Source organism: Pholis gunnellus (assembly GCF_910591455.1).
Source record: "Pholis gunnellus genome assembly, chromosome: 8".
NCBI lineage: Eukaryota > Metazoa > Chordata > Actinopteri > Perciformes > Pholidae > Pholis > Pholis gunnellus.
The window spans coordinates 18,769,951-18,795,366 of NC_136534.1; the positions used below are offsets into that span (position 1 = coordinate 18,769,951).

Sequence of the window (25,416 nt, forward strand, 5' to 3'; positions counted from 1 at the left end):
GCATCGTGTTTGTCCAGCGCCTTCTAAAAATGTAATGAAGTTCACATCATCTCTCCAGCGTACAGTTGAGTCGAGCTATGTGAACTTTAACACGGTGGTGTTGCATGAGCGCGTGGGTCACAAATGTGTATCGCCTTGAAAAAACATTTATTGATTTCACCTATTTACAGCACGACTGAACCTTTAAACAGAAGAAAAGTCACATCAAGTTCATATAAATGGTAAAATGAATCATACAAATGTCATCTGAGGCACAACCAATAGTCCTTATTCTTCATGAATGCCGTATCCTTTATTTTAGTATGCATCATTTAAATAAACTTTAATACTGATCCCTCTCATAGCTTTGTAAAAAGATGGAAGATGAATTACTTTGGTCTGATTGCTGAACTTCACATCCGTTTAGTCCAGCTCTAGTAAGTCTGAACTGGATACTCGACCGCTCGGTAGTCAATTCGTCTTTGTTAGAGTCCGGATCGAGACTAATACTGAACTCGTCCACTTGGCAGTTATTTCTTTTGTCAGCTCAGAGGAGCTGCAGTTCGTCCATAAAGCCCGCGTCCATGGCGAGGCCGTTCTCCAGAGCCGTGTGGTAGATCTCCAAGGCCTGCTCCAGAGGCAGCGCGCCTCCCTCGCTGGTCTCAATGATGGCTATGGTCTCCCCAAACTCATTGCACATGATCGTGGGAGTGCCCTGTGTCTAAGAGGAGAGAAACCGGATACACAGTTAGTTCAACCAACAGCAGACAGCACACAGACAAAACGTAAGAAGGATATACATCCTGACCTGCTGAAGATCGGAGGCTTGGATCTGGATTAGCTGAGGCTGCCCGTTAGCGAGCTCCACCGCCGAAGCGTCCACCACTGCCACGGCAGAGCTGGTCTCCACGGCGGCTTGGGCGGCGGCCTCTTCGTCCAGCCTCTGCTGCCGGGCGTGGGTCTTCTTGTGGTTCCTCAGGTTGGAGAAGGTCTTGAAGGCTTTGCCGCACTGCGGACACGCGTGCGGCCGCTCGCCCGTGTGCGTCCGCCGGTGTTCAGCCAGGTGCATACTCTGGATGAAACCCTTTCCGCACACCTCGCAGCGAAATGGCCGTTCGCCCGAGTGCGTGCGCAGGTGCTCTCGCAGGTGCGTGTTCTGACGGAAGCGCTTGCCGCACACTTGGCAGGGAAACGGCCGCTCGCCGGTGTGGACTCGCTGGTGAAGTGCGACTCCGGAGGACGACACAAACAGTTTGCCGCAGATAAGACACTGGTGGGCTTTGGGCCGCTTCCCGGCAGTGCGCCGCGGCCGCCCGGGGCCTAAGGCGAAGTGGCTCAGTCTGTGGAGTCGCAGATTGGCGGGAGAATTGAGCTTCTTCCCGCAAATATTACAATCTTGGCCCCCCCGCCCGACACTGGCCGAATCTCCTGATTCTGTCTCCGCTGTGGTTGAGGTGGAGGCCACCGAGGTCAGATCTTTGCCCGACTCCGCTTGGTTGTCCGTCTCTTTGCCCGCTTCGATCCCTGTTCCGGCCTGCACCAGAGTGGGGTGCTGCTCCAGAAAGTGGCCGTCTCGCTGTCTCCTGGTCAGGAAGCCGGCCTCACAGTGGGGACACGGGAAAGGGGCCGGAGCCCCTGGATGTTGGGTGTAGCGATGCGCCGCCAACTTGGTGGGCCAGCGAAAGGTGGCAGGGCAGTCCGGGCAGCCCAGTGTCGCAGCGTTGGCGTGCAGCAGGCTGTGCTGGCGGAGGTTGGAGGACTGCGAGAAGGAGCGGTGGCAGACGTCACAGCGGTACGGTCGCACGCCGGAGTGGATGAGATTGTGCCTCATCAGATTGGCGAGAGACGAGAAGGTTTTGCCGCAGTCGGAACACTGGAAGGGCCGCTCGCCGGTGTGAATGCGGATGTGGTTGCGCACGTGGATCTGCTTCTTAAAAGACTTGCCACAGATGCCGCAAATAAAGCTGCGCTCGGTGACGTGCGACTTGCGTCGATGGTGGACGAGCTGCAGCTGGGAGGGGAAGGTCTTCGGGCACGAACGACAAGAAAAGGGCCCTTTGTCGGATGTTTTGGTCGCAGCTGAAGCAGCTGAAGCAGCGTCAGCTGCGACCAAAACACCGGCGTCGTCCGGGGGAGCATGGTTTGTAGCCGAGTCAGACTCGGTGGCCTCCTCCGCCTGCTGCGGGTCATCGGTGTTGCCTTCAAGCGGGGCAGTCACCTCCATGTTGGTGTCCTCCGCTTGCTTTTCCACTTCACCTCCTACCACTTTGCTCTGAGAACTCTGCATTGGATCTTCCCCCATTTTTTCCATCTCGTCTTCTGAGAGAGGGGCCAGCAGGTTGCGCTTCGCCTCATCGGTGAGAGAATTCTTCTCTCTGGCTCTCTGGAGGATGGCAAGTGCAGAGGGAGATGCTCTTATTGGAGCTGAGGCCTGCGGAAAAGAAAACAAGAAAACAAGCACATGCCAAATTGAAATGATATACTAACTTGAGGTTGCGGACGTAATTGTGTGTGTGGGGAGGGGTATGCTTATTTTACTACCATGGAGACAGGGGCGGGTGTGCCTGATGAGTCCCGGTTGAGGTGGGTTCTACGGTGGTAGAGGTACTTGGTCATGTTGGTGAAGGTTTTGTTGCAGAACTGACACTTGTGGAGGGGATCTGCAATGTGGGACTTCCTGTAAGACACCAGGAGGAAAAGGTGAAACAGACCGAAGAAGAATTAAAGGTTCATGTCAGCTGTTACGTAGACTGCTGTGGTGTGTTTACCGGTGCATGATAAGCGTCATCTCAGTGGTGAAGCCGTTGCCGCAGTCCACACACAAGTACCTGGCCACGCCCGAGTGTGTGCGCATGTGCGTCTGCAGCGACGTCGCCTTCTTGAACACCTTGCCGCACTCCGGACACTCGTGCGTGCCCTGCTCGTGCACGCGCTTGTGAGCAGCCAGCCTGTTGACGGAGGTGAAGGTGCGGTTGCAGAGCTCACACTGTTGGGACTTGGCCCAGACCGCCGCTTTCTTCTCCGCCACTCTAATCCTAACGTCCTCCACCTTCTCCGTCGTCTCCTCCCTCCCTCGCACCTCCTCGAAGCCACTCATGACGCCTGGCTCTCCACTCTCTTTGTCCTGAGCCAGGAAGTGCTCTCCCTGGTGCTGGAGGAAGTCCTCCGGGGTCTGGAAGAGAAGGGAGCATTCTGAGCACTCATACGGGTGGATGACCACCATCTCTGTTGGCTGCTGCCGCTGCTGCTGGGTGTCATCCTGGACACTGGGGGCCAACCTTAACTCCAGTCTCTGGTCCCCGTTCTCCAGGACCCCCAGCTTTCCCGAAGAAAATCCTCGGCCCACTGCGGGCAACAGGGGGGGCAGCTTGGAGCGGCGTTGCCCGGGGGCGCTGGAGTTGTCTGCCAGAGCTTGAGCCGTGAGAATCTGCAGGTGCATGGTGGCAGAGCCAGGGAGGGCCGTCACTGGCGGCATCAGGGCGGAGCGGGACGATGCAGCAGGTTTGGACTGAAGTTTCTTCTGCTGTTGCTGCTGCTGCTGCTGCTGCTGCTGCTGCTGAGCGAGTACCTGGAGCAGACACACAGCAATGTACAAACCTTAAAACCCGTTATCATGTTCTCATGTCCTCTTGTTGTGAGGGGTTTATGATCCCAAGTACCTGTGCCAAGATCTCCCCGGCCTGCTGCTCACTCAGCACGTAGTTCTGCATATTGTTCAGTGGAGTGATGGTGCCATCGGGCTGGAGCACATACTCCTGTTGCAAGGGCCAACAAAGAAAACACGGCTTGTTATATTTTTACGTTCGGTGAATGTGGTGCTGCAGAAATTAAGCAATGTTTGATAATCGCTCTCCATTTAGAATAGCAAAAGGCACTGACAGTAAGGGCTTGACCCAAATGAAACAAACTCAAAAACTACAACGCGTCTTTGAGATTTTGAGCTGTGCTTGCGGATGACTCGGCACAGTGGAAAGTCTACGAGTAAAATCCAGCTGTTAGCAGATTAACTGCTCAGATTTACAGTTGTTCCATTATCAGCCTCACTCTATAATGAGACTCGACTCCGTGTTATTACACGTCTGTCGGTCGGATGCACACAAACTCTTCTTTGATAGTCTCAACAAAGAATGACAATGCACTTTACACTCATAAATCTAGTTCTATGGTGTGAATGGGTCTGCAGAATATAACCATCATTAACTCCTGTAGCCCAATATTCACACTTTATTCATCAGCTTTTGGTACGACTGCGTTCAATTTAGGAAGCAAAATGACTGACAATAACAGAAAGACTACTGTAGTATTCATGCAGTAAAAAGTTCAATGAATTCTAAATCCCAGATAAGAACAAACATTGTTTTAAAGTCATTCGAATGTTAAATAAATCTCCCTTACCACAATCTCTGTGTTACTGTGTGTACTGCTCCTACTGTGGGTCCGCCGGTGCTCCAGCCAGGTCTCAGGTGAGTCGAACAGAGCCAGGCAGTCCAGGCACTGGTACTGAACCGGTCCAGACATCTGACCCTCAGACCCTTCCTCAGTCTCCAAAACCTCACACAGCTCTGGGGAACATACACAAAGTCAGTCAGCAAAAAACAAAAAAAAAGTCCTTATAAAAAGTCATACATTCACTTCCGTTGCATCAATTACACACGATCGAATCTCTCACCCTGATGCTCCACCTCCATCCCCGCCTCTCTCATGTGCATCTCTTGGTGCTGCAGCAGTTCCTCTGGGTTCATGAGGAGGGCCCCACACTCCAGACACTGGTACTGCTGGTTCTGCCCCATCTCTGCGATGCCCTGGATGGTCATGACCTCCCCGTCTCCCTCTTGGCCGGTGTGGATCTGCTGGTGGATCAGCACATCCTCCAGGGTGTTGAAGAGCTGGTGGCACTCACTGCACATGTACTGGTGCTCCACGTACACACCCTCTGCTGCCTCCTCCTCCTGCTGCTGCTGCTCGGCCATGCTGGTACTGTGTGTGTGTGTATTAAAATGTGTGTTTTTGTGTAGGATGCAAGTGTATCATGAAAGATGATGTATGACAGGTGATGAGGTCTGTGTCCAATCAATTAAGGTCAGTGTCAGAGCACCTGAGGTAAAAAAAATAAAAAATAAACATGTTAAACTAAAACGTATCCATATTAAATCAGCAGTTGTGTAGCAGCAATCAAATGGTTAATACATGGTTTCAGTGTCATGAAGTGTCTACACAGATATCAAGGAACAGTACCGCAAACAAACATCGCTATTTTCAGCCGTTAGCTAAATGGAGGCCCTCTAATGCTAACAGTACGACTACCACTCACTAGATCCTCGCTAACCATTTGTACGATTCTCCACACTAAACGTGATTCCTATCTATGTTTACAGTGTGTGATAGCGTATGGAGAGCTGTTGGCGGCGCTCCCTCCGATATCGCAGACCTGTTTTCTCGGCACCGCGGTTTCCTGACGGCTGCTCCCCGGTTCGTCTGGCGGTCCGTCAGGCGGCGCTACCCACTTTTCCCCGAAGCTCTCCGGCTACGACGGCGGGCCCTTCTTTCCCTTTACCTCTCATTTACTCTCGTTGGACAATCCCTCGTGTAGTCATCATCACCCTTTCGCTCACACGGGCGTACGCCTTCTTCTTCGTCTCTTTTTTTTTTGTTAGTCCCGTATCACCATCTGTGGCATGGCGATGCAGACATTTGAAAAGTGTCCGTGGGAAATTGCATTTCATTGAGTGAAATGAAACGTTTGCCCGCTGATCGCCTCCATTCGTGTGATACGAAGCCGTGCCCAATGCGGTAGTGTCAATATTTCAGGAGATGTGATTGGACAGACTGGCTGTCAATCATAAACTGTGCATTCCTGCTGGGAATTGTAGTTTTTCTGTCGAACGTTAGGGTTAGGGTTAACAATTTCCCCCGAGACGTTTTTTTTTTTGTTGTAATTTCTTTTTTTACAGTAATTGATGATCAGAATAATGTATGCTTACAAATATTTTTACTTGATTTTGATTAAAAAGGTTAATGTGTGTTGGCTACATGTTCTTAACCAAGCTTCAGTATCATTGAGGTATCACGAATTACAACCGTGATTATTTTAAATTTGAGTTCATATTTTCGTTAGCTTGAAGACCCCCAAGAACTCACTCTCCCAACAACCCTTGCGAGCTTTTTACGTCGTTGTGCGTCAACTCCCCAGTCCCCGTCCCCCCCACCATCACCGTTCTACAGAGGAAGAAAGGGGGAGACGGGCAACCTATACAGAACGCTGTAAGTGTAGTTTATATTTATTTCGAATATTAAAATACATATATATAGAACGGAAGTTTGTGCCGGTCTGGCTTTCGTTAACGTTCAACCTCGCCCCGGCTTTAGTTCACATAAAGATGAGCGGCAGCGGGCGGCCCAGGACCAGCTCCTTCGCTGAGCCTCCCGGAGCTCCCGGGTCCGCTGCAGCCGGTGCCGGATCAGCAGTAGCCGGTGGAAGCTCGACAGGAAAGACTGGGGCTTCACAAGCCAGTGGAAGCAGCTCGACGAGCTTTGGGAATCTGAAACTTCCCAGTAAGTATTATTTTTATATTTATATCATAAGCCCGCTTTACATTTTAACAGAAATTATCAGGTTGTACGTTATTTTATTTGGAGAAATGTGTCGGAGTGTACTTAAGTGTCGATCATTGTCGCGGAGCTAACCTTAGCTAACCAAGCTGTTAGCTGGTGAGCTAACTTAAGTTAGCTGTCCGGCTAACGTTAGCTGTGTTTTTCATTAAGGAACCATTGCGATCAAGGAGCTTTTATCGCATAGCTATCGTTAGCTGCTGGTGGCACGATTTGAACTAAGCTGTTTGATATTTCGACGGTAAATAACGTTATGTAAATGTTTTCGGCAACATTACCTAACCATTATTTTTGCATTGTAACCAAAGAATAGAGTTGGTGTTTGCCGACACTCTAATATATTCGTCATTAATGTCAGATGTAGAAGCTAGCTAGCTTGCTAACGTTTGTAAAGAGTGCTTCAGGTGGAAATCATAAGGTCTAACTTTTTGTAGGCGTCGTCCTCGGTTAGGTCAGATCTTCCATAGAGTGTGCAAAACTAGGGTTGCAACACTGTACGTAGTGTGGTTGCCTGAATAAAAATGGAAATTATAATCATTAAAAGTATCCCAAACTACTGACTAACCGGCATGTGGTGACCTAACCTTAAACTAATCCAACCACTTACCTTGATGGCTATATTAATGCATATATGAAAGCATCAGTGTCTTTACACAGCTGGTCCAGTACATAAATCCACCTCAGGTCATCGTTCACAGAGAAAGTGAGAATTCTAGCTTAGTATAGTGGAAACAGTTTGGTAAACTTTTTAAGTATCGGCACCCTTTTTAAGTGGAAGACAATTGAATTCTGTTGCTGAACACCTCCGTGGAGGCCATTATTCCTTTAAGTAGCTACTTTTTACGCTGATGGTTGAACATAGTCACTATCTTTACTGTTTTGACACCTCTACTGGAAACCCTGGTTTGCCAACAGCAAATTCCCTGCAGTTGGTTTCGCTGGTGTGATGACAAGAACTTACAGAATGCTCAGGGGTCATGTAGCTATGCAGCGGTAGCAGTTGGCTGAAGATCTGTCTGGTTGGACAGAGGTGTGCAGAAGGACAGACGGGGAGAGATGGAAGAAAATAGCATCACAGCTCTCGTGTCAAATAGCATTTTCAAAACTGGAAAGAGAATCTTTTGAGGCCCCGACAGAAAATATCAACACGTTTTGATCAATAATTGATTATTTGAAAAGGAGAAATGACTACGAAAGAACATAACTGAAAGTCAAAGATCAAAGTCAACTCCTGCTGCTCTGTAGTAAATCTGTACTAAAGTTCGTGCATGCGGCCAATCAGCAGATCTCCATCAGGTGATTTGGCTCATTCATATCCATTGCTTTGGAATATAAGCTCACTTCTCATAATGTCTCAGTCTTGGTCATCAGGATATTCTGCATTCCGTTAAAGCGTTGTTCTTGTGTCGGAGGTGCCTAGACCCTGCAGAAACAACACAACAATGCTGTTTTAGACTACATTGGTACTAAATCTGAAAATATTTTCACACCCAGAACGAAGCCCTCTGTAGTGGATCAATATGCATGGCCAAAACTGAGCTTGGGGGAGGATGTTGTCTGCTGCTCAGACATGGTGAGATGCTGTGTAGCAGCAATAATATGAAGGTCACTTTCTGCTACCTCTACTCTCACTGGGATGTTTCCAATACTGCCAGTCACACGAGAGAGATGTCACCGTTAACCTCTGGTTAGTGTTTACTGATCAATACCTTTTAGTGTAGAAGTGAAGGAATAACTGTTCTTTATTAACAGGTTGCATTAACAAGCCATTAATACTCATTCAGTTGTCTGACAACAGAAAGAGAAAAACATGTCAACAGGAACAACTTGATGGTGTCTTCGACAATCAAAAACAGTACTTTGTTCAATACCGTATGTTGAGGGATTTAAGCCTTTTCTACCCGACAAAGCCCCTTCGTCATTTTAAATTAAGTTGTTAGAACTTGTCCTAATTAAAACAGTCTAAAAGATTTAATCTGAAATGGTCTGATCAAATATTAGAGTATTTAAAAAGAGGGATTTAGACGGTTTTCAATACTCTGTGCAAAGGACACATTACAGTTTGTACCTAAAAAAACGTTTTAATACTTTAAAACCTCATTAATACCTGTTCCACAGTGTGTATGTGTTCAGTGCGTGTTAAGTAAGTTATTTAAAATTGCCTTGATATGGCCATAGGAACAAACAAATTGACGATCATCATTTTAATCGTTCAACCTGACAATCTTTTGGTTTGGTAACTACTAGTTACTGGGATGTGTGGAGTTACCTTTACAATCTCAAGTTCCCTCTGTCCTGCCTTTTTTAAAACCTGAACTGACACACGTATACACATGTATTATTAGCAACATGGTAGATGGTCATGTGTGGGGATGTACAGATACTGATCTAGTGGTACTGACCTCATTAATGTCACGTGGAAGCTAGGTAACTTGTAAACATTTGTTGCGTTGTGCTCGGTCCAGTCTGATCTTGCACAGATAGTTTTTTGACAAACTAGAGCTGAAATACTATACGTTGTGTGTTAGCCTTGAAGAAATTAAAATCACAAAAGTATCCCTATGTTCGGAGTTGCATATTCTTATTAACCAGCATATGGTGAATTCATTTTAACCTAACCAAACTACTCAACTGGATGCCTAAACCGCTGTATATGAACTAGTCTATACATGTGTTCCAACAGCTGGTCAAGTACGTGAATCCACCTCAGGTAATCTTTCATCAAGACAGTGAGAAATGTAGCTTAAGATACTAAGACAGTGGAGACGTGACCAATCCAGTATTATGAAATTCAGTCTCTCGGTGGGCCACTGACTCAGTATGTTGGTGCCACGGGAATCACGGCTGTCTCTGGCCTCATGTTCCCTGACTTAAAAATGATCCCGCTCCATGCAGTGTGATATAGATTTTAAATGTAGAGGAGCACCGTATTGGATCAGCACCTGGTATCTGTCGACGCCTCAGAGATCAGTGCATGGCAAGAGCGCGATCGTGAGTCTGTGTGGTATAAGAACATGAACTTCAGTAGTTGTGCAGTCTAGTTTTCCGACCAATTACATGCGTTGTAAATCATCTCAGGTGATGCTACTCAGCCAATCAAATGTGTGTATTCCGTATTAAAAGCGGTAATGTGAAGCGCCACTACGAGACGTAGCACAGGTCTTTTGTGTGAACGTACCCACTCACATCTGAAATGAAATCACAGATAATAAACAATCTAAGAGCCCAATACGATCAGAATCCTAACATGTTAATTCACTTCCCAACAATGATGTTAACAGAGAGGAATAGAGCTGAAACAAGTGGTTTCAATAACCACAGATAAAGTCCCTGCACACTAATGTATCTTATTAGAAGATAAGACAAATATAATATCGTGTTTTCTTACTTCACACCTGAATGAATTGAATTAATTTAATTGAATGTTCTTTATTTGATTTGACAGTCAGTTGTTGACTACATACAGATTTTAATACAACTGTTGACTCAATATATATATGGCACTAAATCAAAGTACAAGTTAGACATTATTGTGATGTTCCGGACCTTTGCATGAGGAAGCTCTCTCTAACTGGACCTCGTTGAACTTTAATTGAATGCCGCTGCTATAGGCGATACATGATAAAAGACCTGTTCTATTTCATCCTGCAGTGGCTGAAGTTAAAACTGTGGAGTTTTCCACTTGTAACCAATCTAATTGCTTATTAGTGTGGGTGTGATGAGAGTCACTCTACTAATTCCTTTTCTCTTACTCATCGGGCTTCCTTTCAGCTATTAGAAACCAAAGCTATTCACTGACAGCTGGGCAAAGTGCTTATTTTTATTATTTTTTTGAATTCATTATTCAAGGGACTATCATGCCACAGCTGCTCCATATTTAATGTGCTCCCCTCTGACCGAACGTGTTTTGAAAAGAGTGTGAAAGTGATGCTAAAAGGAGATAGAGAGGAGCATTGTGTTGTGAAGCAGGAATAGAGGATACAGGAATGTGCATGAACCAAACTTGACCGATCTCAAAAGCTGAATGTTTCCTGCTGACCTGAGGGCTGAGATCACATCTAGGCCAATCATGTGGAGACGCTACCGGCTGCCGTTTCATGATAACCTTGAAAAAAAGAAAAGTTCAAAAATAGCAACGTATAGAGATGTCTTTTGTCACTAAGAATCAATTGGAGATGGCTACCTAATTTGTAATTTATTCAACTATTAAGTGTTAAAGAAATAGCAGTTGATGAATTCAAGTTATTTTTTTTCTTTTGTCAATTTATGGGAGAGACCAAAATGCTTCATTATCTGACTCCATTTTGAGACTTGGGAGACCTACTAGAGATCAGGAGGGGTCCTGTTGAGACAGGCGAAGTGAGCAAGCCCAGGAAATGGTAGCACTTCTGGGTGTGCTACTGTCCACGCAATTTTTTATCGCAAGCTCTGACAAGCCTTTTGGCAACGGGCCTCCTCTCTGCTCCGCTTCCCCTCCCAGTGTCGTTGCTTCTGGTGCCGATTTGTCAAATCACTTTTGACCTAACGCGGGCACAGAGCACTGAGCAGCTACTTCACCCTAACTAGAGCTGTCAGTTACTCTCAGACCGTAAACCTCTCATTTAACGATAATACATGTACCTGTATACATGACTGTAGAATATACCGCTTATAACATGCTATTCTATATATATATATATCTATATATCTATATATCTATATCTATAGATATATATATATATATATATCTATATCTCTCTCTCTCTCTGTTGTATGAATGTTAATACCAACAGAACATCTATAACATGATGATAACAAAAGAATAGTGCACTAAATACAACTATGTACTAAACTGGCTCTTACACAGGGAGTACATCGACCTATACTTGGGTTATCTATATATTATTGGAATGTGTACACCAATTCACCATTCAGATAAACACTGAGATGAAGGTTAAACCTGCAATCTGCATCAACACACATCACTCGACCTGACTTTGAGACTTTAGTCCTGAATTGGGTGACACGTGGGCTGCAGGGATTGTGCTCCAGGCTCTCCTATGTGGACTGGGAATTTAATGTAAATGGATGTTGCCAAAAATGTGCCGTATGCAGCGATATTTGTCCAGCTGAGCAAAGACGCTGGCTGCGAGTAAAACATGAAACAAATGTCATCTCTTCATTTATTTGGTTATTACATGAGTAGTATTGTATATTTAGCTGTAGCATGGTTAGAATATTGTCGGAGTGATTTAATGTTTGACAGCGGCCTCGTATGAGTGGGTCTAACTCCGGTTGAATGCGGGCTCAGTAGACCTGCGTCATGTTTGTGTCTCCAGTATGAAAGGGGCTTGGGCTGGTTTCACCCAGGGGACTAGCGCGGGAACTATCAGCAGCTCATTACCAGCCGGTGGAGTGAGTCTGGGGAGCCACCACATGGGTCACAACCATTTATAGAAGATTGGGGGGGGCTTGTTAGAAGAACTCTGGTTTTAAAGGCTGAACTGAACAGAGTCATATCACTGTGTTTCTCACATGTCTTAACATCACTTCACCCATGGAAATGACGTTGCAGCGAGTCTTCTGAATCCTATCGGGATCTTTTTTTAACGAGGCGTATTTGTGCTCTCGTCCACAGGAGACAGTGGCAAGGTGACGACGGTGGTAGCCACACCCGGGCAGGGCCCCGACCGCCCACAGGAAGTGTCCTATACAGACATAAAGGTTATAGGAAATGGCTCCTTCGGGGTGGTCTACCAGGCTCGCCTCATCGACAGCCAGGAGATGGTGGCCATTAAGAAAGTTCTCCAAGACAAGAGGTTTAAGGTATGTTTACACGGGCCTGCTGTCAAATAGTTACAGTAATATGATGTGCTCCAGTAATGGTCCTGACTTATGGACCTGTGCTAGTTTGTCATATTGTTGCACAATTAACATTTTTTACATTTCACTTACTTTTTCCTTTCCTCATTGCAGAATAGGGAGCTGCAAATTATGAGGAAATTGGACCACTGCAACATTGTGAGGCTACGCTACTTCTTCTACTCCAGTGGAGAGAAGGTGTGTGTGTGTGCCCTGACTTCACCTTTTTCTGTGTTTCTAGATGAAGCACTCTGCCTCCACACCCAGCCAGTAAATGATGATTCATAGACATGTTTCAGACAAGTTGATCCGGGTCTTTAGTGTACATAAAATTCACACCCTTATGTCAATATTTTAAAAATTCAAGTTCATGAGCTGTTTCGGCCAAACTTGACTTTTGATCCATAACCATTAAGAAAATGTCTGCTCTAGAAACAAAAGTATCCCTGCTAATGAATTAAGTATAACATTGGTGTCAATGAGTCTGACATTGTTTACACTCAATTGTACTTTATCAGTAATAACTGTTTACACTCGTATTTATAGATCTGTTTTTATTACCGATGACGTGTAAATGCTGTCAATGACCGGCATCAACTGTAAATGTTTATTCAATCATTGTTTGCTTCAGATATTCGTCGCTAATAAGTGCAAAGCATGAGATGAATGTTGCCATCTTCAATCATAAAACTAATCATTGCATACAGCTACAATAGTTATTGTTTGTTTGAGATTGGTTTGTTTTCTACTCATCAGATTTACCGTAGTTAAGAGTTCATTGTCGCCCTCTAATTATACACTCTTCTTTCTGTTTCCTCCTTTCCAGAAAGATGAGGTGTATTTGAATCTGGTGCTGGACTACGTCCCAGAGACGGTGTACAGGGTGGCTCGGCATTTCAACAAAGCCAAGACCACCATCCCCATCATCTATGTTAAGGTGGGCACACATTTAAACATTACACATACACAGCTTGTGTACATGGGCACTGCTTTCACCACACTGCTACAGGCATCCAAAGGTTGATTCAAGTCAGTTATTCAGAGATTTCTCTATGTATTATAAGTTAAAAGTGTTATAATCCTAGAAGGAAATATTCTGTCGGATCTTTTCTGTCGGATTAATGCATCTGAAGTTCGTTCCTGCTGTAACTGATAATGCTGCATGTGTTACTTAGTAGTGGGAACCTCTGACATCCAGACAAACATGTGCTGCTTTGTAGAAAACATTTAGATGACGCACACGTATACAGAACTATTTGTGAGAAAGGCAGCTGCTTCGCAAGTTGGAGGATTATTCATCGTTGGCAGAGATTTGTGCTCTCGGTGCTTTCATGGGTAGAAGTATACTACTGTAAATACTTAATGCTAAAAAGATGAAACTTTTAAGTCACAGTCTGTATCCAGGCATGGAATCGCTCTCTCACTCTGTCAGATAATAAAAGGGATTAGATTTAGATAGATCGTCCTAGTTGTTTCAATTGAGTTGAATCAGTCGTTGAGACATTTTTGACAAAATTGAACGGGAAATGAAAGTAACATTTTGTTCAGTAATTGCCTGTGGGTGTAAAAAAAACAAGCAAGTAGTTTCCTGTTTGCTTTTCCCAGACGGATCACTGTTGAAGGAATTTGAAAGCAGAAAGGGAACGATGGTCCCCGAGGAGTTAATCAGTTAGTAACACACTTGGTTCCCTGTTTTTAAAAGGGAGAGTGTTTGTGTGTTCGCTGTGTCTCCATCAGCAGAGAGGACGTTAAAGCTGTCTCACGGCCCATTTCCCTTCCTCAGCCTGCTGCTCCCCTGTGGCTTTGAGATGCACACTGATCTCTCTCTCTCCACTGTCGCCCCTGCGTCCTCCAGCGACATACTTCTATCACAGCCGGTCTGGGGGTCTCCCCCCCCCCCCCCCCCCTGTCCCCTGGGTCTCATTGTTTCCCTCTTCCTCACCAGTCTCCTCCTCCTCTCCCTCTTCCCCCCCCCTTTTAAACATCACCTCTCAGTCATCATGTTCTCTGTAATCGTTTTGTAATCGGCGGCCAGCCTGCTGTCACTGCATCATGGGGGTAGTAGTGACGATAATGGTGATGACGAGTGATTTGTCATATTAAGATGCTTACGGTCTGCATTTCACAGCCACGTTAAATGGGTGCAGACTTAACTGGGTGAATCGAGAATGACACCATTGACCGAGGACGAGTAGACAAATGTCAAATAGGAGGTGAAGATAGTTGCATGTCTTCAGGGAGGATTGTCGTTTTGTTGTAGAAACACGGCACTGCGGGCTGCATCAGACACACAGCTGTGTCTTTCATCACACACCGACCTACACAGTGCACCCAAAAACACAATCAGGGCACATAATGAAAAACCTACACACACACACACACACACACACCCCTTTCACACAGCCAGCTCATGTCTGAATGAATTTAGTTTCCTCAACAACAAAAGTCTTGCATTTAATTTATTTTTCTTTCGTTTTTTCAGAAATATTTTGTCTTTTCTCTATTTTATTTAGAAGAAAGATCTATAAACTTAAAGTGGAGTTGAGAGTTGAAACAAACGTAAATTAACTTAATAGAATGAATCATTTTCAACTGGTTATGGCATCTATCCTGTTTTGCCTCTTGTCCAAGTTGTATTCAGTAAATTATTTATTTCATTAGGAATAGTAATCTACTGCTGGGATTGTGATAATTCAACGCCATATTGTCCCTAGTTTTCCGTCAGACTTTCATGCTTTGGCCAGTATGATAATGAAAGAGGTATTAAACTTAACATGAGAACAGGGAAAAGACATGACAGCGGTGAACTTTGGTATCCTCAAATTCATCTTTTCTTCCTGGAATATCTGTATGATTCTGTCAAAGTTGTTAAAACCTTTATGCCAACCATCTCTGTCTCTCCCCCCCCACCCTCAGGTGTACATGTATCAGCTGTTCCGCAGTCTGGCTTATATCCATTCCCAGGGCGTGTGTCACAGAGACATCAAGCCCCAGAACCTCCTGGTGGATCCAGAGACGGCCATCCTCAAACTCTGTGACTTTGGCAGGTCAGTACCAGACTCCGCCTCCGGACGCGTCGGTCTGTCTCCATCGTTCTTTCCATTGTCGACACCGTCTGTGTCTCGGCGTGCATGTTTAGCAGGCTGTCTGTTTGTGTGACCATCTCTTTCTCAGCCTCGACTTCCCCCGTTTTCATCCGTCATGTGTTTTTCTCACCTCTGACTGCTCTCATGCTGTGGTTTTGTGAAAACAGACACACTGAGAAATGAGAGGTTCACGTTGACTGGCGTTCCCCTTCCTGAACTGTCCTCCTCTGCTTCATCTCCATTTTTACCGCCTTCTAGTGCGAAGCAGTTAGTGCGGGGGGAGCCGAATGTGTCCTATATCTGCTCACGGTACTACCGCGCCCCAGAGCTCATCTTTGGTGCCACCGACTACACATCCAACATCGACATCTGGTCGGCCGGCTGCGTGCTGGCCGAGCTGCTGCTGGGCCAGCCCATCTTCCCCGGGGACAGTGGTGTGGACCAGCTAGTAGAGATCATCAAGGTACAGTCGGCTGAACGGAGTCATGGTCTAAAGTTTGAGATTGAAACTGCCGTCAGTATTGGCTTTGAGCATCAAGAAACTGCTATTAACTATTATGAAAGAAACATCAATGTGCGAGTATGTAAATATAGTATTTGAATACATTTAAATACAGGTATATTTAGTTTACAGGCATGCAGGACGTACCGATGATTGTGGTTCATATTTCCATTTTTGTTTCAGGTTCTGGGGACACCAACGAGGGAGCAGATCCGAGAGATGAACCCTAACTACACAGAGTTCAAGTTCCCTCAGATCAAAGCACACCCTTGGACAAAGGTATGTTCCCACGACTGGAAAGTGTTAATCACGGATAGTGGTTAGACAAACACCAGTGTGAAGTTGTAGTGTGTATATCTGTCAATATCTAAACAGCTTTTTTGCCGTTCATAAGATAAGTTGTTGTTGTTGTTGTTGTTGTTGCAAAGAGCCGTGCGTGAGAGCGCCGGCTGTGCTCCCTCTCCGAGTTGCCGACGTCTTTGGATTTACGTAAAGCTGAATTTCTCTCCTCCGTCAGGTGTTTAAGCCTCGCACCCCACCAGAGGCCATCGCCCTCTGCTCTCGACTGCTGGAATACACGCCGGTGACCAGGCTGTCTCCTCTGGAGGCGTGTGCGCACCCCTTCTTCGAAGAGCTGCGTCAGCCCAACACCCGCCTGCCCAGCGGACGGGAACTGCCGCTCCTCTTCAACTTCAGTCCCGTCGGTCAGTTCACCTCCGTGTCTCTCTTGTATTTGACCTCCGATGCACCCGTCGTATTTTATGGATTAACTGAACATTTGTTTGTTTTTCTGCTCTCTCTCTCTCTCAGAGCTGTCTATCCAGCCCCAGTTGAACTCCAACCTCATTCCTCCTCACGCTCGTGCACAGACATCGCCGGCCTCACATGGTGTGTATCAGAAAATACAAACACTGAACTGTCTATCATTACTTCTGAGGTTAGCCTGTGTGTTGGTGACACGTGTGCTCCCTCTCTCCCCCTGCAGAGGGCAGTGTGTCAGACAGTACCGCCCAGCCCAGCTCAGCACCCGGATCCATCAACAACAGCACCTGAGCATCCATCCCTCTGTCATCCTTTCTTTTTTTGTCTTCCCCCATTTTTCCTTTTCTCCCCTCTGCTCTTTTCCCTCTCACCCTCCCCTCTGGCTCCAAACCCTTTCAAATAGAAGAAGAAGAAATGAATATACACAACCACGTAAACACTCAGCATTGCTATTCTCCCTGGATTTGAACCATTTCCAATAGAAAACACTTTCTTCGGCTGCCGGCTTCAGGAAGGTGTGGGGGTTGTTTTTAAGGATATTTAGGTAGCCATGCTTGGGCTTAATATAAGCTGCAGTTGTAAGTCCACGCTGGCCCTTGTCTGGCCTGTTAGAATAAGGAAACCTTACATTGTTTGGGAGACGAGGAGGGGGTTTGTCCACGTTATATGGATTTTCTGTATTATAATATACAGTTGACTTTTATCCCATTTTATGTTCATTTTATTTGCATTGGCGTATTTTATGTGGGGCCGTGGTGCTGTTGAATGGGATCCTGATTGACTATGGGGTTGGAAATAAGGGGCCGTATGTAAGGCCCGACTAATATTGACAATCATCCTTAGTGGGGTCAAAAATGGCACACTTGTAGTGTACATATTTGACCGTACAACCCACTGTAGAATGTAGTAATAGTGGCTCTTCTGTCACTTTCTACCCTGAACTCTACCCGAGTATTGTCAGTTCACCCGGCCAGAGGGGGAACAAATGTGAAGGATTACTTTTAAATCTCCCAATTTGTCACCAGACGGATTTTTGGCTCATTTTAGAAAAGAGTTGGTTTTAAATTTTATTACAAGTGAGGGCACCACAGCCTTTGTCTTTACAGTTTCTTTCTTTTTGAATATTAGCTCCTCAACTGCCTTTTTATGTGAACGAGAAGGAGCAGAGTGCACATTTTTTTCAGTTTCCTCAGTATAAGCTCATGTTTTCATTGGTTCAGCTGGAAACCAAGCGATTCATGTTAATTCTCAAACGAGTATTGCACATCTCCAAAGGGAGGAGGGGCGGGAGCGAAGGGGCGAGTTGTGCTCGTCGTGTCCAGCTGTCGGGCATAACTTCACAGAAGGGGAGCCGTTGATGTGGGGCTCCGGTCGCTTCAAATACAGAAAGCCTCGATGATGTCGCGCACGTCATCAACGCAGTTGCCTAGCACTGTAGGGTGAGAAGTCACCTCATTAATTATGTCACTTTACGGCGTTAAGTTTCATATCGGCTCGATTATGTTAAAGCCTCGGGTGCGGAGGGTACAGAGAAGACTACTGGCCGCTCTCTCGCTGCTCACCTGGCTCGTCGTTGTCATTTCAGCTAGTGTACACAGTTGTTGTTTGTGCAGGAGGAGGACTCTGAATGAATTTAGTTTGGTTTGTGAGAGAGATTTTTTTTGAAACCCTCTTCGTCCTCTTCCCAAACAGCCTGCCTGTGACGCTCATATCATGTTCTTCTTGGCCTGTGGCGGTAGGAACTCATCGCAAATGATTTACTCAGCCTCACGGTCCGCTGTCGGCATGAACCGGTTGTCTTTCTTCCACCACGCAAATGTGCATGTCCAGCCCGAGTTGACCACACTATATTACTTCCACTAATCTCAGTAATAATCAGACCAGAAATGATGCTCAAATCCCCGAAACCCAACAGCTTTTGGAGCCTCCCCGTCCATTCCTTTTTGTCTTCCCTCTGCCTTCTGCTTCCCTCTTTCCTCCTTTTTTTTCACTGCTTAACTGTAAATATCAAGTACCTTTTATTTTGTTATTTTCTTTTTTTTTTTGTTATTATTGTTATTATATTGTTGTTCTTGTAATTTTTTTTTTTTTCTCTAGTAGACCGGCGCAGCAGCTGCCGGACTGTTTATCCTCAGTCGCAGTCTGTAAATACGATTTCATTTCAGTCCCTGGTTCAGGAGGGAAAAACAGAACAAAATGTTTCATTTTTATTCTCTCTCCCTCAATTTCTCTCCACCACTTTCTGTTTTCCCCCATAAATGTTGACATAACTGTTTTATTTATTGTATTGTGGGGTTTTTTGTTTGTTTTTTAGTGGGAGGGGGGGGGGGTAATTTCTTTTCCACTTGGGTGGTACAAATGAGGGTTTAAATTTGGTTTGGGTTTGTTTTTTTTATTCCAAATTTTAGTCCAGCAATGTCACATGCAAAACGATTTCACATCCAAGATACTGTACGGAGATCCAGACGTCGGGTGTGTCCTTTTCAATCAGTGGTCTTGTATGTATGCAGGTGCACATGCTAGCCAACAGGTGGAACTCCAGTTTTCCATTTAACTTCAATGTGAAGGGAATGTTACAAGCCTCTGGATCTATGGGGTTGTGGTGTTGGGAGGAAGCACGGATCACCCAGTGTGTGTGTGTGTGTGTGTGTGTTTGTGTCTGTGTGTCTGGAGGAAAGGGGAAATAATGAATCTGTCTATTGACATGTATCATCTCCTGTGTCCGACCGTCTCCTGTTTTCGCTGTCCGTAGTGTGAGTGTAACGGGTTTGTCCTGTTAGTACAGTGTGTATGCGTCACAGATACTTGACGAGTTTCTTGAGCACAGCTGCAGGGAGTGTGTGTGTGTGTGTGTGTGTGTGTGTGTGTGTGTGTGTGTGTGTGTGTGTGTGTGTGTGTGTGTGTGTGTGTGTGTGTGTGTGTGTGTGTGTGTGTGTGTGTGTGTGTGTGTGTGTGTGTGTGTGTGTGTGTGTGTGTGCGCGCGCGCGCTGGCAGACCATGGACATTATTCTCAGTACTCCTGACTTTTTCCTAAATGAAGAGCTGACTAAATGTGCTATTTTAACGTTTGTTTTTTTCCATCTTCTGATCTGTCACACTTTGTTTTTAATTTGCTGTGACCCCGCTCTTTTATCACCATTGTCTGAGGGTAAAATGTCGTTGTTGGGAACAGAACGGTTGGATAAAGGAGATGATTAAGAGAGAGGGATGGAGGGAGAGAAACAGTTTTTGTTTGTTGGTATAAATAATTAAACTCATTAATAAAGTGATGAAACTGTTCCTGTCTCACATTCATGATTGAACTTTAAGTGAGCCGTGTTTATATCAGCACAGTGAGGATTTATTGATAACTCGTGGAGCGAGTGTTAATATGTTGCGTAGTCTTAGATTAACGTGTTTTATTTTTTAAATGTACACCGCAACCATTGGCCCCAGTAGTACTCCAGTAGAGATAAACTAATTTGGGATTTCAGGGCCAATAATGACTGATTATCTGTTTGTCATGGCTCCAATAAAATAACCAATGTTATTGCAAAAATGTGATTAGGGAAGAGAAGACAAACTAGATTTTCAGTGTTTTGCTTCTGGGCCTCCTAGAAAGTTAAATGTGGTACAACAGAATATTCAAAGTACATTTATTCAGGTGCTGTGATTAAGTATGTTTATAATGATTTTTTTTCTACTCAACTACAGTTGACGGGTAAATGTTCCACTTTTACTTCATGCACCACATTTATTTGACAGCTATTTACTTTTCAGATTAACAGTTTAATAACCTGTAATGCTCTTATAAAGCAAAATATATCGATACACTGAATTAAACTGCCCCAAAATATATGAAATGATTCTAATTAGTTCCACCTCAACCAGATGTAACATTACATTCTGCCAGTATGTTCATGCTTCATTGATTCGATTATAAAATATAAAATAATTCTGCATAATGAGTACTTTAAGTATTTTAAGTACATTTAGCTGATATTACGTCTGCACTTTTACGTAAGTTACATTTTGAATGCAGGACCTGCGACCGAGTATTTCCACCTTCTGGTAGTGGTACTTTATATTGAGCAAAGGAAGACTTCTACTGCAGAGTGCAGTAGTGATGAAGAAGTGAAGATGAATGTAGTAGAGAGAGACGTTTGCTGAGTAATTCCATCTGATACAACCTGGCAATCCCTCTGAGGATGGGGTGGAAATGATGGATATTTCTCAGCCTGCTGGTAGCTCAGCCATACATCACCATGAAGAGCAGCGTGATGTTGAGATTGTGTTCGGCTCAGGTGTTGAGCCATGAGCACAGTTTGTAGTTGTGCTTTCTCAGGCCTTTCTCCTACAAAACTAAATGTTGAAAACTAAATGTGCTGAATATTAAAACGTGTACATTTGCTTATCAGTTATGAGTGGTAGGATTTTCTTTACTGAAACCCTTTCATGGAGGGATTAATGAAATGATGCTCTTGTTGTGCTCCAGAGTGGTTCAGTGAACTCTGGGAAGGAATCAGTTTCAGAATGATGAAATCAGAACGGTTGTTATGGAAAACATGCTGTTGCAAATGCCAGTGAAAATGTTTTTGACCTCGACTGATGAATCTCGCACTTCCACAGTTTAACAGAGGGAGGCCGGTTCACGGACCATTAACATATTCACACTGTTCTCTGTGTTTATCTTTTAACCGTTTCCTCTCTTTTTGACATTCGTTTCAAGATATCCGAGCATCACATTGAATTCAGGTCTCCCTTTCACTGCGTGACTTCAAGGACCTTCAGCACAAAACTCAAACACAGCAGAATATCCTCATGGTCGCTCAACAAGGACCAAGGAAACCTCACAATCTGCTTTTCAATGTCATAGAAGAAGAGAAGGATATAATGAAGTCTCAGGGTGTCTGTGAACTTTCTTTTGTCGTCTTTCTCTGTGTTGGGTATCAAGATATTCATAAGCTCTGGCAGAACCTTTGCTGGCCAGAGATTGAGCTGAACCTAACTGGTAATCACGCAATTTTAGTCAGATAAATGAACACTTTGTCCTCGTATGAGGCCCTGTCCTTGGTCTCTGATCGTAAACATGAACTCAAGCCTTAGATTGACATTTTGCATTGTGTTCATTTCTGAGTTTGTACATTTTTTACGTAAGTTTGTAGCAGGGCAATGTAATTAATAGGCAAAATAAATCCTGTTATACTGCGTGAATTATGTTTGTTATTAGTTTGGAAGATTCGTCATACACAAGGTGTATTTGTGGGTTGAGGTTTTGGTACCTTTCCAATTTGGGGTATAAATATGGAATTGATAGAAATGATTCACCAAATAAGATATATTAGAGGGAAGATTGTCTGGAAAGAATCTAATCTGGGAAAGCTAAACTGACAAATTATCAATATTTAATGATAGATGTGGATGTCATTTCAAAAATGTAATAAAAATAAGTTATTTACAGGGTATGTGTAAATATGTATATGTATACTTGTTTGTGAATATATGTATGAAATATTTATTTTCTTTTTAGTTTCTTTAGGTGTATTCCTTATTTTTTACTTTTTGTTTTATTTGTACCTGCTGTGTTTTTAGTGTCATATTCATAGACGTCTTTGATGGCTGTGTGAAGGAAACAATAAAAATCATAATTGAAAGAGAAATACATTTTTCAAATGTGACTTTTGTAACAAAACCATAGCGTGATGAATAGATGTTAGTTGTTTTTGTTTAATAATGTGCTTAACTGGAGGCAAATGGCAAAGATACAAATCTGATTTTCTTTTAGATCAGAGGAATCAAGCTCTGAAGAAGCTTCATAATCTCAAAAAAATGATCCTCGTGATAACTGCCGAAATGAGTCTGTTATCAGTTTTTTGTGTGGAACAAATCCAGCTCATCGACCCTAAAAGAATAAAGATAGTGAATAACAAGACTGAGAGTCTCTGCTTGTGGCTCTCTGAGGCTGAACTAAGGTACAGCGGTGCTTTGGACTAAATGCTGAAATCAGCTTGCTAACTGTGTAGAAACTGTTTCTTTTGTTGTCTTTTTGTTTGTGACCTTGTTGACTAACAAGGAGGCGTAATAACATTTACAATTTCCACCTAATACCTCTGTTAATAACTGATACAGGTTTTAATTTAGGAATGATCCCTTCCACTCTGTTATTTCATTTCAACCAAAAATACATAAAATTAAGGAAATTCTCCCAAAATACATTTGTAATCATGTGGTTATTATTGGTGAGAATCTAAATGTATGATGTATGAAATTGGTGTATTGATTGAATCTCACAATATCAATGTTCGTACTGATATCATGTCAAATAGTGTCTATTTCTGGAGTGAAACGGCATCTGCTCACACAAGCCTAAAGGTAGAGATGCTGAGAAAATAACAGAGATAAAGAGGAATAAAATGCTCTGTGTGAGCCCCCCCACTGCCGGGACCTGCAGTCTCTGGACCGTGGCGTGAATGAAAAACATGGCTGCTAAGTCGTCATCGTGCTGATACGAGACGTCAAGGTTGAATAATGTTATCCCGCGATGTGTCGAGCAGATTGCACAGTTCCTCTGGAGCCTGAGTGGCCCCGGCCCTTCTGGCTGAGTGCCCGGCCGGCTCTTTAATACCATTTGGAGTCAAGTTAAGCAGTCTGGAGGAGCCGCTCATCTTCCCAATCCTCCAATGGGGCACATCAGGGCACTGTGTCATTTTGGGAAAAGAGTGGAGTGGGCTAGTCTATACTTTCACTGACCTCTGTATATAATACCTGATGCAGCTGGCTGTGCTCACTCTGAGGAGGGTAAATCTGGTAAGTGTAAGGCTATATAGTGTAGTAATAAACCTCTGTGGGCATTCAAGTGCAGTTGAAGTCACATGAGGCAGTTATTGCTGTCGCTGTATACAAAAAGGTGAAGACAGTCGGCCATTGAACAGCTGCAGGAACAAACTCAGACTGTGGTTTCAATGTGTCGTAAACAAAGTTGCTGATCGGCAGCTGAAACATTTGCAGACGGCTGTGTGTGTGTTTGTTTATGTACTGAAGGTTTTAATGATGCATTGTGTTAAATAAAAGCAAACCGGAGTAGGCTTTAATCAACTTTTAATTCAGGCACAAGAGTTTTTATGCTTTCAATGTGTATGTGAGGTAACGTAGTCTATCTGGTGTTTTCGGTAGGTTGATATATTGTACGTGATTGTACTTGAAGTTTTAGTCATAATTCCATTTTGATTTGGGGGCACATTTTGTGTTATTTGTCTCGTGTTGTTTGTCTGTAACTCATTGTTATTGCTGCCTATAACATTTTGTGAAAGTCAGGCAGACTTTTGCCTGCTCAGATATAATCTTAATTCTTCCTCTCTTTGCTCTTCCTCCTCAAACAGAAAAGCCTGCTCTTCTAACATCTTTAGTGTTTTGGAGATCCAAGCTATTCTAAATAACTAGTGTTGATATAATGATGCTTTAAGTTGGAAAAGGGGAAACTCAGGCTAGTATTAACTGACTGGAAAAGATCTCTGGTTGATTTTCTGGGATGGCTTTGTGTGTCAAACACACAATAGTGTGTGTCAGACACACAACGCCATCTACAGTGTGGGTTCTGCAGATTAACTGTCCTAACTTTGTGTAAACTAGGACTTTGGGCCATGAGGTTAAACACAATACCTATTGGCTTTGGCATGTTCGACATTCGGGATCCAACGTTATCTTAACAAGGGAAGAAAATATATTGATTTTACTAACAATACCTTATGGACGAACATATCATTTCTTAAAAGCTTAAAGTGTAATTCTTGGAAATAGTTTACCCAACAGAGTCTCCTCTCTTACTAGTTTTTTCATGAGCTGTTTTCATTGGTGTTTTAGGGACCTTGTGTTCAATTTGGCTTCATTGACGCTGGAAATAATACTTTGATAAAACACTCCAAAAACTCAAGGTCAACTTAGCAGCTTTTTCTGGACTTTTCAACAGTGTCACATGGTCATCAGCAAATAAAGCTTCAGACCAAAAGAGTTATGAATTAAATCCATAACAGCATTCATGTCAGCAGATCTGTCTCCTTGAGATCTGGGCTAATCCAATCCACGGATGAAGACTTTGAACAGTCTAACAGTCTAAAAAAACTAAAACAAAAGCTTGGAGGAGACCGAGGACGGTAGCAACACTTCACATCAGTAACTCAGTAGTTGTTTGTGCTAGATCTCTCAAGCTTTGATACACAGTGTTATTTGTCTACTACAAATAACACTCACCTGGACATCTGCTCCACAATCACCCATTATTATATTAGATAGAAAGATAGATGTAATAATGAGAGGTAATTTGCTGAGATACAAGCCATGCTATCCAATGTATAACTCTGTTGAAGAATAAAGAATAAACTGTTTTATAAAGTGAACAATTTGAAGTGAAAGTGTGTGGACTGTATTCCTGAATGTGCATCTGTCTCATAGGCCTAAGGGCTCAATCACTGACACAATTTGTCTCTGGGGTGAAGGCTTTCTGGGCAACAAACCGACTTTTTAGTAAAGTGTTACAACTGTCCTCCCCCAAGCAGCCATTACAGTAATGTGGGTTTTAAGTTAGCACCAATAAGAAGCACCAAATTAAAAGAAACTGCTACTTTATGTGAAGCCAAACCACATTATAATGAACGGCAGGCA

The 25,416-nt window shown here is 44.0% G+C and overlaps 2 protein-coding genes across 3 annotated transcripts; one reads left to right on the forward strand and one right to left on the reverse strand.

Annotated features, from left to right (window-relative positions):
- Positions 1-175: 175 nt before the first annotated feature.
- znf526 (zinc finger protein 526) lies at positions 176-5,729 on the reverse strand. The gene is made up of 8 exons (XM_079165560.1): positions 5,408-5,729; positions 4,649-5,074; positions 4,375-4,541; positions 3,639-3,734; positions 2,748-3,547; positions 2,521-2,656; positions 788-2,410; positions 176-700 (listed from the first exon to the last, which is right to left on the reverse strand). The coding sequence occupies exons 2-8, from the start codon at positions 4,947-4,949 to the stop codon at positions 527-529; spliced, it is 3,297 nt and encodes a 1,098-aa protein (XP_079021686.1). The 5' UTR covers positions 4,950-5,074; positions 5,408-5,729; the 3' UTR covers positions 176-526.
- Positions 5,730-6,164: 435 nt separating this feature from the next.
- gsk3ab (glycogen synthase kinase 3 alpha b) lies at positions 6,165-20,057 on the forward strand. 2 transcript variants are annotated; one of them, XM_079164719.1, is made up of 11 exons: positions 6,165-6,240; positions 6,346-6,531; positions 12,206-12,393; positions 12,544-12,627; positions 13,256-13,366; positions 15,346-15,476; positions 15,774-15,978; positions 16,201-16,296; positions 16,535-16,721; positions 16,828-16,905; positions 17,003-20,057. In XM_079164719.1, the coding sequence occupies exons 2-11, from the start codon at positions 6,357-6,359 to the stop codon at positions 17,068-17,070; spliced, it is 1,323 nt and encodes a 440-aa protein (XP_079020845.1). In that variant the 5' UTR covers positions 6,165-6,240; positions 6,346-6,356; the 3' UTR covers positions 17,071-20,057. The 2 variants fall into 2 exon arrangements, with proteins under 2 accessions (XP_079020845.1, XP_079020844.1); XM_079164718.1 differs by having other exon boundaries at positions 6,199-6,531.
- The last annotated feature ends 5,359 nt before the right edge of the window (positions 20,058-25,416 follow it).